The following is an 18,556-nucleotide window of genomic DNA, read 5'->3' on the forward strand; positions in this document are numbered from 1 at the left end:
GCAGCCACCACACCTTCCTGCACTTGCTTCTTTGCAGGGAGACTCCTCCCGGGGGTCTGTACTCAAGGCATCCCACCACTCCTTTGGGCGCAGAGACCCTGAGAGAGCTTCCCTCCTGGATGCCACCTGCCTCACTCTCTCTCGCTCAGCCCTGGCCTTGTGGTGGCCCCACATACTTACTGCTGGTGACTGATGGACAAGCAGGATGGCTGGTGGCTCTTGCCCCAGCTTTGGGCCCTCCCCGACTGCCAGGCCTTCTAAGTCCTGCCCTGCCCCTCTGTCCACAAGGCCAGGGTAGACATCGGCCACCTGTCTCCTGCTGTTTTACCCACACGGGTCCAGGATGGGACAGGCGGTGGTGTGGCTCCTACTCCCACTGCTGACAGAGGCTGAGCCTTGCCCACTCCCCCACTCCCGGCATCACCACAGTCACCTCTCAGACCACCCTGCCCTAGGATTTTCCAGGAAGCACCCAGCTCCCCTACTGCATCGGGGGCTAGGGGGCCTTCCTCTCTGCAGACCAGAGGCGGTGCCCAGCTGGCCTGAGCCCGCCTCTCCACCCTCGCTGGACCACTGCTAGACCACATCCCGCCTGAGGCTGCTTCCTGCTGCCCAGAGCCCACATGGCACCGAGCAGGACAGTCACCAGCATCCTCTATCCCTCTCTCAGCACCGTCTCTACTCTGCCCCCAGCACGAAAACGAGCCACGGGAAGAGCTCCCACCAGACAGCTAGCCACGCTCCTTCCGTGGCGACCTACGCGTCTCCCGGAGAGAAGACGCTGAGAGCAGCAGCGGTTCAGACCCATGGGAGGCTCACCTTTGCAGAGCTCCGTGAGCAGCAGGAACTCGGCCTGCCCGGTGTCCGATTCCTCCTTCCCTATCGACGCTGCAGAGCAAAACTGGACAATATTGGGGTGGCCTGAAAGTTTTTTCTGCAGGTGTCTTGTTAAAGGAGAATGCATGAGTCTGCACGTTTAGAAACAAATACACACATAACAGTGAGACCCTCAAGTCAGCACACTGGCTCCCGTCCGAGCAGAAAGATGAGGGCAACAGGTGGGCTCAGCTAGGATGGCAGGAGGGTGCAGGGAGAACCGGGAAGGGGTGGGGGAGGGAGACACCCCCCTCCGCACGCCAGCCACACACCTGACCAGAGGCCGGCAGGACGGCAGGCCGAGGGCACAGCGCACGCGAAGATGCGAAGGGCAAGGAGGCCCAGGAGGCCAGCAGGCTCGCAGTGGACAGAGCTTCGAGACAGAGAAGAGGAGGCCGGGCACGGACGCCCGGGACCCAAGCACTCTGGGCAGGGCGAGAGGGACACACGGGCTGACGAGAGGCCACATGGAGGCCGGCAGGAGCCAGGCCTGGCGAGGGGCCCTGCGGGCCGCAGAAGGTCCAAAGGGGCAGATGGAAGGACAGAGGCAAGGGGCTGTCCCGGGCTCGGAGACCTCTGGGCAGAACGACGCCTCCAGGCCCAACGCTAGGGAATCTCTTACCATCACCCCGAGAGTGAAGCACAAAGAAGAAAACTCCTCTCCCCGGAAAAGGATACCATGAAACAAACTTCCTGAATGATGACTCTGTTCTTCTCCTCCTCGTTGGACAGCAACCTCTGCATAAGGAGAAACCATGCGAGAAAAAAATCAAAGCCTTAATCTTGGCGCTCTGCGTCCAAGAGCTCCCCGCCGACTGTGTCTTAACATCTGACGCAGGAAGAAACTTGACAGAAGGTGAAAGACACTTGGAAACGGCCCTTCGGATCTAAGGACCCAAGAAAACTAAAACTAAGCGGCTGTTCTCCAAACAGGCTAGAGATTCTCAAGAGGTGTGGGTCCAGCTCTGGATCCCACAGTCCCGGTACACAGGCCACCGCCCTCCAGAGCCAAGCGCGCCCTCCGAGACTCAGGACAAACCAGCCATGTGCCCAGCGTCCCAGACAGTCCCGACACTGCCCCCCACCCCGTGACCCCCCATTTACAGACAGGCTGTGAACACATTATTTTACAAATGGCCTTCAAACTCCTGTATTTGTGGAACCCTAACTTTGCTGGTTTTGAGACCATGAAGTCACTTCTCTCCACCAGCAGCCCGTCAAGCCCCCAGCCCAAAGCTGGAAACCACGCCTCTGTTCTTGGCTGCACCCTCGGCCTGCGGAAGGTCTCAGGCCAGGGATGGAACCCCACACCACAGCAGCAGCCACAAGCTGTGCCGTAGTTCACAGGCGCAGCTCAGCTCCAGTGTCACTGTGGTTGTGGTGTGGGCCTGCAGCTGCAGTTCCGATTTGACCCCTAGCCTAAGAGTCACATGCCGCAGGTGTGGCCGTTTGGGGAAAAAAAAAAGGAACAAGTAAAACAAGCCAACACAGACTATAAAAAAGACATACAGAATACAGAATAGGTGTACCTCTCTGAAAACAGTGTCACTTAGATAACTCCTTCAAAACACACCCACACCCCACAGAACGCTGTCCGCCTTCACTACCTTCAGCGCGTACTCTCGACCGCTTCCCAGATCCTGCGCTTCGTAGACAAACGCAAACCCGCCTGCAAGGGAGAAAAAGATACGTTAGTTCAGCGCTGTGGGCTTTAACCGCAAGCTTTAAAAATATCTTAGATGCAGAAAAAGCTTTTGACAAAATCCGACACCCATTTACGGTTACAAAACCAACCAACCAACCAAACAAACCTCTCCAGAAAGTGGGCACAGAGGGAACCCACCTCAACATCATAAAGGCCACATGCGACAAACCCACAGCGAACATCATTCTCACTGGTGAAACGCTGCAAGCATTCCCGCTAAGACCAGACACAAGACGAGGAGGTCCACTCTGGCCCCGTCTATTCCGCACAGTTTTGGAAGCCGTGGCCATGGCAATCAGAGAAGAAAAAGAAAAGGAATCCAAACTGGAAAAGAAGACGTAAAACTGTCCCTGTGTGCAGAGATCATGATACTCCACACGGAAAAGCCTGAAGATGCCGTCGGAAAACTGCCAGGGCGCATCAGTGGACCCAGCACCGTTGCCGGGCACAAAACCGATACACAGGAATCCCTCTCGTTTCTACACACCAACGAGAGGCAAGAAAGAGACATGAGGAAACTCCCCTTCACCGCCATGTCAAAAACAATAAGACACCCAGGAATAAACCAGCCTAAGGGGACTAAAGACCCGTCCTCTGAAAACTGCAAGACGCTGTTGAAAGAAATGAAAGATGACACCAGCAGAGGGAAAGACACCATGCTCCTGGGGTGGAAGGATCAATACTGTCAAAATGAGTAGACCACCCAAAGCAATCTACAGCTGCAATGCAATCCCTATCAAAGTACCAACAGTATTTTACACAGAACCAGACAAAAAATGTTTTAGTTTGTATGGAAACACAAAAGACCCCCAAAAGCTACAATAATCCAGAGAAAACTAGGACTGAAGGAATCAGGCTCCCTGACTTCAGACTATAGTACGAAGCTACAGTTATCAAAACAGTATGGTACTGGCACAAAAACAGAAATACAGATTCAGGGAACAGGATAGAAAGTCCAGAAATAAACCCACATATCTATGCTCAGTTAACCTGTAACAAAGGAGGCAAGAATACTCGATGGAGAATAGACAGCCTCTTTAATACGTGGTGCTGGGAAAACTGGACAGCTACACGTAAAAGAATGAAATTGGAACATTAACACCATACACAAAAATAAACTCAAAATTGATTAAAGACAAATATAAGACTGGATACTATAAAACTCTTAAGAGAAAAACATAGGTAGAACACTCTCTGACATAAACTGCAGCAATATCTTTCTGGATCTCCTCCTAGATAGAGTAATGAAAAACAAACAAACAAAAATAAACAGGAGGTCCTGCTGTGGTGCAGCGGAAATGAATCCGACTAGGAACCATGGGGTTGTGGGTTCGATCCCTGGCCTCGCTCAGTGGGTTGGGGATCCAGTGTTGCCATGAGCTGTGGTGTACGTCACAGATCCGGTTCGGATCCCAAGTTGCTGGGGCCGTAGTGTAGGCCGGCAGCCGTGGCTCTGATTGGACCCCTAGCCTGGGAACCTCCATGTGGCACAGGTGTGGTCCTAGAAAGACAAAAAACAACAACAACAACAAACGGGGCCTAATTAAACTGAAAATCTTTTGCAGAGCAAAGGAAACCCCAACAATAAAACAAAAAGAACACCCACAGATTGGGAGGAAATATTTGCAAATGAAGTGACCGGCAAGAGATTAATCTGCAAAATATATACTACCTCATGGAGGTCAATCTATATCACGAACACAAACAACTCAATCAAAAAATTGGCAAAAGATTTAAATAGACATTTCTCCAAAGACAGACATACAGATGGCCAAAAACACAGGAAAAGATGCTCAGCATCACCAATTATTAGAGAAATGCAAATCATAACTACAATGGGGTCGTTCCCACTCTGGTGAAGTGGGTTAAGAATCCGACTGCAGGGGCTCCAGTCACCAACCACCAAGGCAAGGGTTCCTTCCCTGACCCAGTGTAACAGGTTAAATGGTGCAGCATTGTTGTAGCTGTGGCGTAGGTTGCAGCTGTGGCTCAGAGTCAGCCCCTAGCCTAGGGAACTTTCATATATTGCTTGTGTGGCCATAAAACTTTTTAAAAACTATAATGAGGTATCACCTCACACCAGTCAGAATGGCCATCATCAAAAAGTCCAAAAACAGGAGCTCCCACTGCAGGGCAACAGATCAACGGTCTCAGGACTGCTGGGACACAACCACAATCCCCAGCTGGGCATAGTGGGTTAAAGATCCAGCGTTGCCACAGCTGCAGCGCAGGTCACCACTGTGGCTCAGAACTGATCCCATCCCAGGGACTCTAGATGCCACCAGGCAGCCAAAAGGGAAAGAAGAAAAAAGTCTACAAACAATAAATGCTGGGGAGGGTGTGGAGAAAGGGGAACCCTCCTACACTGCTGGTGGGGATGCAAACTGGTGCAACCACTGTGGCAAACTAAAAATGGAACGACCACATGATCCACCAATCCCACGCCTGGGCACATATCCAGAAAAAACGTCTTAATTTGAAAAGGTACGTGCACCTCAATGTTCACTGCAGCAATATTTGCAACAGCCAAGACATGGAAGCAACCTAAACATCCACTGACAGAATGGATAAGGAAGATACGGTACATATACACAAGTGGACTGCTACTCAGCTGTGAGTAAGAGCTACTCAAAGAGGGATGGAATAATGCCATTGGCAGCAACACGGACTAACCTAGAGAGGATCAAGCTAAGTGAATAAGTCAGACAAACACAAACACCATATGATATCACTTTTATGTGGAATCTGAAATATGACACATGAACCTATTTACAAAACAGAAACTAGAATTTAAAAACAAACATGGTTACCAAAGGGGACAGGTGCAGGGGGCTGGAGGTTTGGGACTGGCAAATGGACACTGTTGGCAAATGGAACAGGTGGCCAATGGGGACCTGCTGAATGACACAGGGAACTCTACCCAATATTCTGTGATAATCTATATGGGAAAAGAATCTGAGAAAGAATGGATGTGTGTATACGTATAACTGAACCACTCTGTTGTACAGCAGAAATGAACACTACAGGAGTTCCCGTCGTGGCTCAGTGGTTAATGAATCCGACTAGGAACCAACGAGGTTGCAGGTTCGATCCCTGGCCTCGCTCAGTGGGTTAAGGATCCGGCGTTGCCGTGAGCTGTGGGGTAGGTCACAGACGCGGCTCGGATATCGCGTTGCTGTGGCTCTGGTGTAGGCCAGCGGCTATAGCTCCCATTAGACCCCTAGCCTAGGAACCTCCATATGCCACGGGAGTGGCCCTAGAAAAGGCAAAAAAAAGGTATATGGAGGTTCCCAGGCTAGGGGTCGAATCAGAGCTATAGCTGCTGGCCTGCACCACAGCCTCAGCAATGCCAGATCCGAGCCATGTCCGCGACCTACACCATAGCTCACGGCAACACGGGATCCTTAACCCACTGAGCGAGGCCAGGGATCGAACCCGAGACCTCATGGTTCCTAGTCGGATTCGTTAACCACTGAGCCACGACGGGAACTCCTCAATAAAACTTTTAAAAAAGATCTTTACTAAATAAAATAAAAACTGGACTTGTGGTTAGCAATTTGTCTTTTGCAACAATGATGACTTCAATTTATATAAAACTGCCTTCTAAATATACGGTTTCAGAGGCAGGAAAGTAATGAACGTAGGAATGAGATCAATGAGGGGAAATCAACATGACTGAGGCCAGTTCTCTGAAAACTACTGACCAGTATCACACATGAACACAGACAAAAGAATTCTTTACAAACTGTTAATTCGAAGTGAAGTGAAATATTAGCAAATCAAACCCAACAATTTATAAAAAAGGATAAAACATTACAATTAAGTAGAACTGCTTTATCGTTGAAAAATGAATGTAATTTGATTTTTTTAGTCATATTTGCTTAGCTTTTTGTAGCTTCCTGTAGTGGAAAACACACATCATGAAATTTAAAATTCTCATCAAACTAGGAATAGACGAAACTTGTTCAACCTGATGAAGAGCATCTCTGAGGAACCAAGGGCAAGTGTCGCACTCGGCGGGGGCGGGGGGGACCAGCTGCTTCCCTCTAAGGTCAGAGACGAGGCCAACACCTCTGTTCTCTCCACCGCCTACAGGGTCACGCTGGAAGTGCTGGCCAGTGCAATCAGGAAGAAAAGAGTTAAAGGTACCCAAGGAATTCCCTGGAGGACTTGCAATTAAGTGCTCAGCATTGTCACTGCTATGCTGGAGTCCAATTCCTGACCCAGGCCATGGGCTTGGTCAAAAAAAAAAAAAGGCATCCAGATTGAAAAGGAAGGAGGAGGAGTTCCCACTGTGATGCAATGGGTTAAAAACCCTACTGTAGTGGCATGGGTTGCTGCTGAGGTGCGGGTTTGATCCCTGGCCCCATGCAATGGGTTAAAGGATCCAGTGTTGCTACAGTAGTGGCTTGGATTCAATCCATGGCCCGAGAACTTCCCATATGCTTGCAGGTGCGGCCACAATGGAAAGAAAAGAAAAGAAAAGAGAGAGGAAAAGGAAGAAGGAAAAATGTCTTTCTTGGCAAACAACATCAGTACGTAAACAAGCCCCCAAAAGCTACTGTGAGTAGTAAATGAGCTTGGGAAAGCTGTCAGATGCAAAAGCACCACATCAATTTTATTTCTCCAAACCCTAAGTTAGGCAAAGATTTCTTAGTTACAAAAACAAAAGGATGAGCCATAAATGAAAAATACGACAAAGAGGTTTCACTACAGTAAGGATGATGTGCCGGGTCTCGGGATACACTGCTGAGAGGGTGAAAAGGTAAGATCCTAAATGGACTTGGCAAATTACCGCCTGATGCAGGAACGCTATCTAGAAAATACAGAAAAAATTCAAAGTTCAGTTCAATAACATTTTTAACAGGCAAAACATATGAAAAGACCCCCAACCAAGATAAACAGCTGGCAAGCAAGTACATGAGAAGATGCTCAGTGTCATTACCCACAGGGAAATGCACATTTACACCGCGAGACACAACCATAAAAATACGATCACCCATTAGAATGGCTCAAATTGTTAAAACCGACCGACGCGAAGCAGGCACACCCAGAATGGTGTCGTCATTTTGGAAACCAGTTTGGAGATTTCTTTAAAAGGCAGGCACACACTGGGACGACAGCCCTGCCATCACACGGCCAGGCATCCACTCAGGAAGAATGAAAGCCCACACACACACACAGACTTGACATGAATGTTCCGAGCGGCTCCGTCGGTACCGGCCCAAACTGGAGGCCACCCACGAGTCCATCAGCAGTGAATGGCTAACCCAGCTCCCCCCGTGGGGAACCCGGCGACGGCACCCCGTGAACATGCAGCAACAGGAGGACTCGCGAAACAACTACCCGAGGAAAGGGGCCGGAAAGAGGGTTACGTGTACAAGTGATTTCCTTTGCAGAAGACCCTAGAAAATACAAACTAATACACAGTAACCAAACGCCGATCAGCGGTGGCCTGGGGGCTGCGGATGGGAGGAGAGGACTGGAGGGAAGAGGAAAACTGTGGCGTGATGGTCACAGGGACGGTCACTAGACGGAGCTGAACACAGACACAGACCCAGTCGGAGGGAGACATACATCGTGTGCATTTGAAGTGTTTTGACATGTATGCAAGTTGCTGCATGTCATTTCATCTCACCATAACAGTTAAAAATTAAAGTCATAAATAAAGCCACAGAGGAGGTCCCATTGTGGCTCAGTGGAAACTAATCTGACTAGTGTGCATGAGGATACGGGGTTCAATTCCTGGCCTTGCTCAGTGGGTTGGGGATCCAGCATTGCTGTGGCTGTGGTGTGGGTCAGCAGCTGCAGCTCCGATTCAACCCCTAACCTCGAACTTCCATATGCTGCGGGTAAAGCCCTAAAAATCAAATACATAGATAAACAGATGAAAGGAAATAAATCAAAATTCATAAGAAAGAAATAGAAAACAGATGGCTTCACTGGTGATTTCCACAAAGCATTTAAGTAAAGCATAACAATCTTGTACAAAATATTTGCCAAGATAAGAGAAGAAAATAGACCCTGCCTATTCTTCAAGGCAGAGAAGACAATGAAGATACAATTACAGATCAAAATCACTCATTAACATAGAAAAATCATCAGGAAAAGAGCAGAAAAGTGACTGGTATAAAGAGCAAGGACACACCAGGACAACAACAAGAGAGTTACTCCAGGAATGCAAGGTTCAACACGAAAAAAGCAATCCCTCTGGTGCATGCCTTTAACAGCCGGGGAAGGCAGATGACCTCGAGAGACACAGAGAAAGCATCTGTCCATTGCAAAATCCATGCACCATTTTTTAAAATAGTAAAAATGTTAAAATGTCCAGCAAACTAGGAACTGAAGGAAGCTTCTTCAACCTGAGAAATGGCAACTATGAAAAACCTACAGCTAACACAAGACTTAAAGGTGTTTTCTTTCTAAGATCAAGAATAACACAAGGAGGTCTGCTCCACGGCTGTAATACAACATTTTACCAGTGAGCCTGATCGCTGCAAGGAAGCTAGAAAGATAAACAAAGAGCAGCAAGATCAGAAAGGAAGAACTGGAGTTGCCGTCATAGCTCAGTGGTTAACGAATCTGACTAGGAACCATGAGGTTGCAGGTTCGATCCCTGGCCTCACTCAGTGGGTTAAGGATCCGGCGTTGCCGTGAGCTGTGGTGTAGGCTGCAGACGCGGCTCGGATCCCGCGTTGCTATGGCTCTGGTGTAGGCTGGTGGCCACAGCTCCAACTCGACCCCCAGCCTGGGAACCTCCATATGCTGCGGGAGCAGCCCAAGGAATGGCAAAAAGACAAAAACAAAAAACAAAAACAAAAAAAAGGAAGAACTAAAACTGTTCTTACTTTCAGATGACATGGCTGTTCAGCAGAGAACCCCAAAGACGCTACCGAAAAACTCTAGGGCTGAAGAGTGACCTTAAGCTCTCAGCCTCTCCCCAGCCTGTCGGGTTCTCTCAGCTGCAGCCACCCGGAGACTTCTGCACTTCCTCAAACCCGCCAAGCCCACTACTCTCCAGGGCCCCTCTCACCACAGCCCCGCGCAGGGCACCTCACCTGGGACGCTGGCCAGACTCCCTCTCAGCCGAGGAGGCTCTGCCCTCCATCACTTGCCCGCCTGACTCGCCCTGCACCCTGGCCACACCCCATCTCCAATTCTGATCCCTCTTCTTCTTTTTTGTTTTTTTGTTTTTTAGGGCCACATCTGCTGTACATGGAAGTTCCCTGGCTATGGGCTGAATCAGAGCTACAACTGCCGGCCTAGGCCACAGCCACAGCACCACCACATCCGAGTCGCATCTGCAACCTACACCGCAGCGTGCGACAATGCCAGGTCCTCAAGCCACTGAGCGAGGCCAGAGATCGAACCCACGTCCTCGTGGATACTAGTCCAGTTCTCAACTTGCTGAACCACAATGGGAACTCCCTGAGCCTCCTTCCCAGCTTCCTGATAACTGGCGCTCTATCACACAGTCGCTGGGGCGCCTGCTGACTGTCTCTCCCACTAGGCTGTAAGCTCAGAAGGCAGAAGTTTCATCCAGGCTGTTTACACCTGTACCCGGAACAGTGCCTGACCCAGTGTGCGCAGCCAGAAATGTGCACTGAGCAAATAAGCAGATCACAACAAAATCTCTTCAGATGTTACAACAGTCACTTAGGTTTAACCCCCCAAACGTGGTATTTTGCATTGTCTATGAAAGAGGCACAGGCAGAGGAAGAATAAAAAGATGAGCAAGGGAGTTCCCGCCGTGGCGCAGTGGTTAACGAATCCGACTAGGAACCATGAGGTTGCAGGTTCGGTCCCTGCCCTTGCTCAGTGGGTTGACGATCCGGCGTTGCCGTGAGCTGTGGTGTAGGTTGCAGACGCGGCTCGGTTCCCGAGTTGCTGTGGCTCTGGCGTGGGCCGGTGGCTACAGCTCCGATTCGACCCCTAGCCTAGGAATCTCCATATGCCGCGGGAGCGGCCCAAGAAATAGCAACAACAACAACAACAAAAAAGACAAAAGACAAAAAAAAAAAAAGGATGAGCAGGAAGGACCTGCACTAAATTCAAGGGATGGCTGCCTCTCAGAAGAGAAAGAAGAACGAAATGCAACCGGGAGGCAGAGGGTCAACAGACCCTTTCACAACATCCGTGATGCTTAAATGGTTAGAAAAGCTCTGGCGCCAAACACCATTTTTTAAAGCTAATACTTATTACTTCCGACGGCAGGGACAAAGAGACCTGTTCTGCTACTCTTTCCACCTTCCTACAGTTTTGAAACTTTTCCACACGTACACACACACTCAGAAATATGAACACACATGTAGTAAACGTATATACACATATTAGATATACATACTCAATTTCAAATCCTGTGCTATAGGTACAGTAATCAAGACTGTGTGGTACTGACGGAAGGAAAGACTCATGAATCAATGGAACAAAAGAGAAAAACCGAAGAAAGAGAGCCACACAAATAAGCCCATATGAGTTCTAACAAAGGCGCAAAATGAGTTCATGGAGGAAGGACCGTGTTTGCAATAAACAGTGCTGGAGCAACTGGTCAGCGAGAGGCAAAAGGAAGAACTTTGATCTGAACTTTACACCTGGAGGTCCTGTCGTGGCGCAGTGGTTAATGAATCGACTAGGAACCATGAGGGTGCGGGTTCAATCCCTGGCATCATTCAGTGGGTTATGGATCCGGCGTTGCCGTGAGCTGTGGCAGACGCGGCTCGGATCCAGCGTTGCTGTGGCTCTGGCGTAGGCCGGTGGCTACAGCTCCGATTCGACCCCTAGCCTGGGAACCTCCATATGCCTTGGGAGCGGCCCAAGAAAAGGCAAAACGACAAAATAGATAAATAAATAAACTTTACACCTTACACCATAATGATCTCAGAGCACAAATGCAAAACCATGAAGCTTTTAGGAAAAGCACAGAAGAGAAATCCTGGAGATGCAGAGCTGGACAAAGAACCCTCGGACTTGCCAGCAAAAGCAGGATTCATAGAAGGAAAAGTGACAGAACAGACTTAACTCGTCCGAGTTAAAACTTTGGATCTGCAACAGATCCTACGCAGAGACTGGAAGACAAGCTGCAGACTGAGAGAACACGCTGGCAAACCTCATCGGACACAGGCCTCATATCTACAGGATACAACGAGCTCTCAGAACTCAACAACAGGGGGTTCCCTGGCTAGCGGCTGGGACGCGGCGCTTTCAGCCCTTTCACCGCTGCAGCGCAGGTTCAATCCCTCGTTCTGGCAACTGAGATCTCACATCGATACACTGCATGCTGGGGCCAAAAAGAAACAAAACACAACCCTACAACAAAAGACAGTTTGAAAATAGGCAAAGAGACATTTCACCTACGAGAACAGGCACAGCGTTAGCCACCGGGGAACCGCAAATGGAAGCCGAGGCGTGGTGTCCCTGTTAGCGTCACCAAATAAAGACTACACAGAACGCCAGCAAGGACACATGGAAACGGATCACTCTTTGTAATGGACTCGACTGTGTCCCCTCAGCCGTCACGTGTGGAAGCCCTGAGCCCAAGGTGACTTTATCCAGAGACAGGGCGTACAGGGAAGTAATTAAAGCTAAAGGAGGTCGTCAGAGTCAGGCCCTGATCCAACAGGACTGACGTCCTTAGAAGCAGAGGACGGAGGGAGAGACCGCCCGGAAACCAGCTCTGCCAACGCCTTGATCTTGGACTTGAAGCCTCCAGAACCAAGAAAATAAATTTGTTGCTTACACCACCCGGTCTGTGGTTTTTAGAGCAGGCCAGCTCGTCCATTGCTGGCGAGGATGTGAAAAGAACACAGCCACTCTAGGAAACAGGGTGGTAGTTTTCTAAATAACAAAACATGCAACTGCCATGGGACCCAGCACCTGGGCAGTTACTCCAGAAAAATGAAAGCATATCCACACAAAACCCGTAAGTGAATGTCTATAACAGCTTTATTTCTATTACCAAAAAAATCTGGAAACAACCCAGATGAGCTTCAGTGGGTGAATGGTACACCCGCGCCACAGAACACCCTGCCACAACAGCAACGAACAAACTGTGGACACGACGACCTGGATGAGTCCCTAGAGACCTGTGCTGAGTGAGAAAGCCAATTCCAAAAAGCTACCCCAGGTGTGATTCCATCTACTCAGCATTCTTCCAACGACCAAATGACAGAGGAGAATAAAGGATGCTTCCAGGATCCAGGAGGGGGTGTGGCTACGAGAGGCTCGAGGACCCTCCTGGGGATGGAGACGTCTAATCTTGGTTGTGATGGCAACGCCAGTTCCTCCAGACGCTGCTGTGGACCTCGGCACCACTTCTTACAGCCACACGTAAATCCACAGGACCTCGAAATTAAGAGTTTCCATAAAAATAGTACCACTAGCCAGGACCTCGCCCTGCGCAGTCCTTCCCGGGTATGCTGTGGGCTGAGGAATGGCTCACCTGCCCTTCCTCGTGTGTGTGTGTGTGCTACAAAAAAAACTCGATTCCTGCCCAATAAAAAGTGGAAAAAAGACCTTAACAAACATAGTACACACACGAAAGATACCCAACTGGCTGGTGACGAAGGGTCCGACACGGTGTGACGGAGAACACGCACAGCCACCCGCTGCGCACTGCGGAGAACAGGTGTAATCGCCAGGACAGACAGTAAGGGTGGGGAGGCGTGGAACGCGCCTGGCTGTCCCAGGTCAAGTCCACCCTAGCCCCTAAGAGCCGGCAACCCACGTCTGGCTATTCTGCTCCAGAGAACAGGAAGCACGGGTACGTACACACACACACACACACACACACACACACACACACCCAATCTTGCAAAAAACGTTCTTGGCGGCTTGACTCATAACAGCCTCAAACAGAAACACCCAAAAGTGCAGCAGTAAAGAGAGCACAGAGCCGGCTGGGGAGAGTGCACAGAGTGTTCCCACGAGGGAACCCCGGGCCAGCGGCTGCCTGGCCAGGAGGGCAACTGGGGCACAGGTCTTCCGGGTGACAGCCAGCTTTTCTCCCCAGGCATCTGCTGTGCAGGCGGGTCCACGTGTCACTGCTCTTCAAGCCTGTCCTGTGCAGGAGAAGGACTCCAGCACTTTTTTTTTTTTTCTTTTCTGGCTGCACTCCAAGGTCTGTGGGAGCTCCCAGGCCAGGGATCAAAGCTGCAACCTACGCCACAGCGGCAGCAATGCTAGATCCTTAACCTGCTGCACCACAGAAAAACAGGCACAGCGTATGAACATGCAATTCCAGAAACGGCACCTGAACGGCCGACAAGCACTGAAATATGCCCAACTCCCAATCAGAGAAGTGCAATCACATTTCCCACAAAAATGAGTACGAGGCGGGGAGAATGCGGTCTGGCAGGGCCTCCATGAGAGCTGGATATGACCCTCCCACAGCACGGGGCCCCGGACAGGTGCAGGGTGAGGTGGGGACACTGCTGCCCGAGACAGGGGCAGCAGCACGGGAAGCAGTTCAGGGGATCTTAAAAGGTTTATCGACCCGCATTGTTGCTAAGAAACAGACACTCTGCCGGAGCACAGCTCCACTTCGCTGCTTCGCACGCCCGCCATCGCTCCCTAACTTACAGGGAGCTCCGTGTGCACAGAGGGGGTCCAGGGTGAAGCATTGGTCCAGCCAACCAGAGGAAGAAGAGCGCCCCCAACCTTCCCCAGAAAACCTCCCCCAAAGTGTCCATCCCCCTGAGTGACCTCTGCCCCCAGCTGCCTTCCCCAGTGCCCACTCCAGGCACTCACACACCAGCAGCCACAAACTGGAGAAGCACTGCGGTCAGCAGGACAGTGCAAAAGCTCGCGGCCCCATGCCACCCCCCAGCCACGGCCACCACGAGCTGCTCCAGAGCTTCTGTGACCTCGACTTCCTCTGGACACCTCTCCCTGCAGGACACACCCAGGCCTTCTCCCAGGCCACAGCCTCTCCTGGGCTCCTGCCCCAACCCCATGACCAAGCCAGGTGGCTCTGGAAAGCTCCCGATGGCCCAGGCCTCGTCACCACCGGGACCGGGGACCCCATGAGTGCTGCTGTGCTGTTACGACTGCACGGTGGGTGCGAGCCCCACTGTTAAGGGCTGGCCTTAAAGCTGCCAACGAGTCAGTGAAGGGACGGGCAGGCAAGCTGAGAGGGTGATCATTCAGGCACAAAGCATGGGCCACCATGTCCTGCCGCTCGAGCCCCAAGCCCTGCTGCAAAGGCCCTGGTTGCCTGTGCTCTGCGGCGTCCAAAAGGGAAACATCCAGTTGGGACCCTCCCTGGGAGGGAACAGCCCCGCACTCAGGCCTCTGGTCCAGGGTCAGGTGCGGAGAAAGGAGGCTGCCAAGACCCCAAGGGTCCAGGGAGGAGACACCCCGACACCGAAACCAGCCGCACTTCCTGGGGGAAAGAGGGGCAGGCCACCCACCACAGCCTGACGGGCCTTTACGATCTGCCCCAAGGCCCTGGAGGTGGGCCCCGCGGAGGAGGCCCAGAGCCTCTCCCCCCCTCACACCAACCTCAGCGCCATCCGAGACCTGCAGCCAAGAGCCCTGACTATCACACCGCCTGCGACTGCCCCTAGGTTCTGGCACCTTGGGTCACAACAGACCATGCGGAGAAGGGAGGGGGCCCGCCACAGGCAGCGGCCAGAGGACAGCAGGTGGAGGGCCAGGACTGTCAACTGGGGGCCCGGGAGCTGGTGTAGGGTGTGCGTGCCCTCACGGCTCCGCAGGCCAGGGCTGACCCGGAGGGAACGCGAATTCTTGAGCAGAAACCACACCGAGTTTCCCCGAGACCACGGGTCCCACACAGTGCACACAAATGTCCCAGCAAATGGGTGCGGACTCGAGTGCACAACCTCTGACCACACGGACTCCAGACCTACCCATTTCCCGAGAGCTGCTCATGCACCATCACCCACCTCACAACAGCGTCCACAGAGCGGAGCCACCCCTGCAGAGTGGACCGCCCGCCCGCCCGCAGGGCAAACACGCGGCTCAGCAGCAGCAGCCCATCCCAGCCGCCCCGCGAGCAGAAGGCAGCAGCAGCAGGCAGAATCCATGACAAGAGGCCACACAGAACGTATCCTACAGTCCACTTGGACTGGGTGTTTCTGTCAGAGTGGGCACTCCCAATAACTAGCTTTAAAATTAAAGTGAAGGAGTTCCCTTCATGGCTCAGTGGTTAACGAACCCAACTACGATCCATGAGGATGCAGGTTTGATCCCTGGCTTTGCTCAGTGGGTTAAGGATCTGGCGTTGCTGTGAGCTGTGGTGTAGGTGGCAGACACAGCCCGGATCTGGCGTTGCTGAGGCCGTGGCTGTGGTGCAGGCCGGCAGCTACAGTTCTGATTGGACCCCTAGCCTGGGAACTTCCATATGCCACGGGTGCAGCCCTGAAAAAAAAAAACAAAATTAAATTAAAGTGAAAATTAACAGTACATTTTGAAAAGATCACCTGGCTCCACAGTCCTGCCTAACAACCCATTTCAGGCTACAAGTGCACATGTCAAAGCTATGAAAACCAATGTTTTTTCCCTAAATCTTTTCTTAATTTTTTTTTGTTTTTGGGGGGCTGCACCTGCAGCGTATGGAGGTTCCCGGCTAGGGTTTGAATAGGAGCTGCAGCAGCCGACCTACCACAGCCACAGCAAGGCCAGATCCGAGCCGCAGCTGCGAAGGACACCACAGCTCACAGCAACACTGGATCCTTAACCCACTGAGTGAGGCCAGGGATTGAATCTGTGTCCTTATGGATGCCAGTCAGATTCATTTCCGCTGAGCAACAATGGGCACTCCCTCCCCTAAATCATTTGGGAGCAAAACTTGATCTATTATAAAGTCATCTTGGGCAGCACCTAACACGAACTGACGTGAGGCTAGCTGAAGACTTAATTATCCCACCGTGAGGACTCACTCCCTTAACTCCAGATACACGGATGCACTTGGTTATGCAACACTTTCCCAACTGCCCTGGCGGCATGCCAGCTCAGAGAGAATACTCAGGCTCTTCCTAGAACCTGAGGAATTCTGAAATTGTCAATACAGGCACCCAAGGGTTTTGGGTTTGGGGTTTTCCACATATTTATACAAGACAGCCTGAATTCCCACAGTCTAGGTTCTAGGGTTGCTACTTGATGGGAACAACAGGTTTCTTAGCATTCCAGCTCAGAAAGGAGCTTCGCGAGCTTTAGAAGCTGAAGCCAAGCCGCCGGTTCAGTTCAAGGGGAGGAAATCTACAGCTCCTACTCTCACTGGCCCCTTGCACCTCCTGGTGTGTCTAGACAGCAAGGGGAGCAGGTGCTTTGCACAACCACAGTGGCTGCTTCCATTTCCTTGTTCTTCATCCTGGGTGTTATGCCACAGGCACGAGCTTCCTCCTCTGTGTGACCCACTTCCCATCCCTCCCCTTCTGCACTGGCCCTGCCCCTGGCAGGAGGTGCATTCTCACCCCTCCCATCTCAGCTGGGCCCACTGTCTATCCCACCAGAGGAATCCCCTGCATTGCACTGTCCTTTGTTCATCAGAAAATGTGTCTTATTTAAAGTTCCACAAGGCAGAAATCACGTACTCTCCACTTTGAATTTCTTAAAGAATCAAAATACTTCCCTGGCATTTTCAGAATAAGTGATTTGATCTGGGGGCAACTCTCGCTCTACCAGATATGAAAGAATACCACACTTCAGAAGGTCACTAGCTCTGAAGAAGAGCCTGAGATCTTCTCACCAAATCACCCTCCAAATTCCTCTCTTCCTGACAGTGGAGCCAATGTGTGTGAGGATGCTAAGGGCAGAACAGGCTTCAGGCCTTTAGAAACAGCCAGCCATTGTTCCACCTGAAATTGAGCACAAATGGCAGGAGTGTCCGCAGTGACTGGCTGAAGCTACAGCTCCGAGGGAAACCACAGCCATGTGCAGCTGTCCATGCAGCCACTCCCTCGCGCAGGCTAAAGCAAGGAACACAGCCCCAAAGCCAACCGTGCCACGGCTAGGGAAAGTTCACAGGCCCGCGTGATCGCCACCGGACAAAACAGAAAAACGCAGACAAGGAAACAGGACCGCGCCAACACTAGTGGGAAATTCTGTGTGAGGAAGGGAGGCGGGGTGCAGGAAGCGAGAAACAGCGTGCAGCAACACAGCCGACCACAGACTGACGAGCCCCGCGGCAAGGTTCTGTGCGGATCCCAACTGCCGGGTCAGCTCGGGCCCATAGAGGACCGGGGCAGAAGACGCTCCTACGGTAAGAGGGGGAACCCCGGCTACAGGACGCGGCGCTGTCTGTCCCAACACCCTCGCCTAAGGTCCCGAAACCTGAGAGGACCAGCCCCACGTCCACTGTCCCACCGCGGCCCTCGACGACTTATAACCCACCCCCCGGCCCCAGCGCGTGCCTCGGGACTCCAGCCTTTAGCCTTGCGGGTCCCCCTGCCTCCTTTCCGCTAAGGCCCCGCACGCCAAGCCCCGCCGGCCCACCACTCCTTCCCAGCGACACAGCCTCTCCTCCAGCCTCAGGTGAGCCTACACCTGCCGCCACGACCACCTTGCCCCAGCCTGACCCCAGCCTCCGACAAGGAAGTGCCCGACCCCACACGGGCCTCCCCCTCGGCAGTCGCCTCCCGGCCAGCCGTGACCCTCCCCCTGCCCGCCTGGTCCTGCCCCGCGCCCCGGGCCGCGCGCCCCCGGCCCCCGCCTCACCCTCCGCCAGGACCCGCCGCACTCGCAGCCGCAGCTCGCCCATTTCCACCGTCTGCCCCACGAAGTCAGTCTGGTCGCGGCCGGCAGCACCCCCCAGGGAGCCCGGGCCCGCCAGGAAGTCGAGCGCAGACTGCAGCAGCGACATGGCTGCGGCCCGCGGCGGGCGCCGGACCGAGGGCTCAGCGTACAGCCGCGTCCGGGTCCACTCGGCAACCGCCGGCCGCGACCGCACCGCTTCCGCCCGACGCCTCCACGCAGGCGCGGGGGCGCGTCGCTGCCCGGAAGAGCGCCTGACGTCAC

General features: G+C 52.4%; 1 protein-coding gene across 6 annotated transcripts in view; it reads right to left on the reverse strand.

Moving 5' to 3' along the window:
* GAK (cyclin G associated kinase) overlaps positions 1-18,505 on the reverse strand; it is a 56,329-nt gene extending 37,824 nt beyond the window's left edge. For 4 of the 6 annotated variants that reach the window (XR_007137599.1, XM_047799490.1, XM_047799488.1 and 1 more), the window contains exons 1-2: positions 1,149-1,516; positions 820-968 (exon numbers count right to left, since the gene is read on the reverse strand). Coding sequence is in view for 5 of the 6 variants with exons in the window: in XM_047799490.1 (XP_047655446.1) it covers positions 820-968; positions 1,149-1,501 (502 nt within the window). In the remaining variant the exon portion in view is untranslated. Of the gene's footprint in view, positions 1-819; positions 969-1,148; positions 1,517-1,554; positions 1,615-2,405; positions 2,430-2,483; positions 2,546-18,256 lie in introns of those variants that run through there. The other 2 variants (XM_047799489.1, XM_047799491.1) reach the window with 2 other exon arrangements.
* Positions 18,506-18,556: the final 51 nt, after the last annotated feature.

The sequence above is a fragment of the Phacochoerus africanus genome, chromosome 10, assembly GCF_016906955.1.
Source record: "Phacochoerus africanus isolate WHEZ1 chromosome 10, ROS_Pafr_v1, whole genome shotgun sequence".
NCBI classification, from domain to species: domain Eukaryota; kingdom Metazoa; phylum Chordata; class Mammalia; order Artiodactyla; family Suidae; genus Phacochoerus; species Phacochoerus africanus.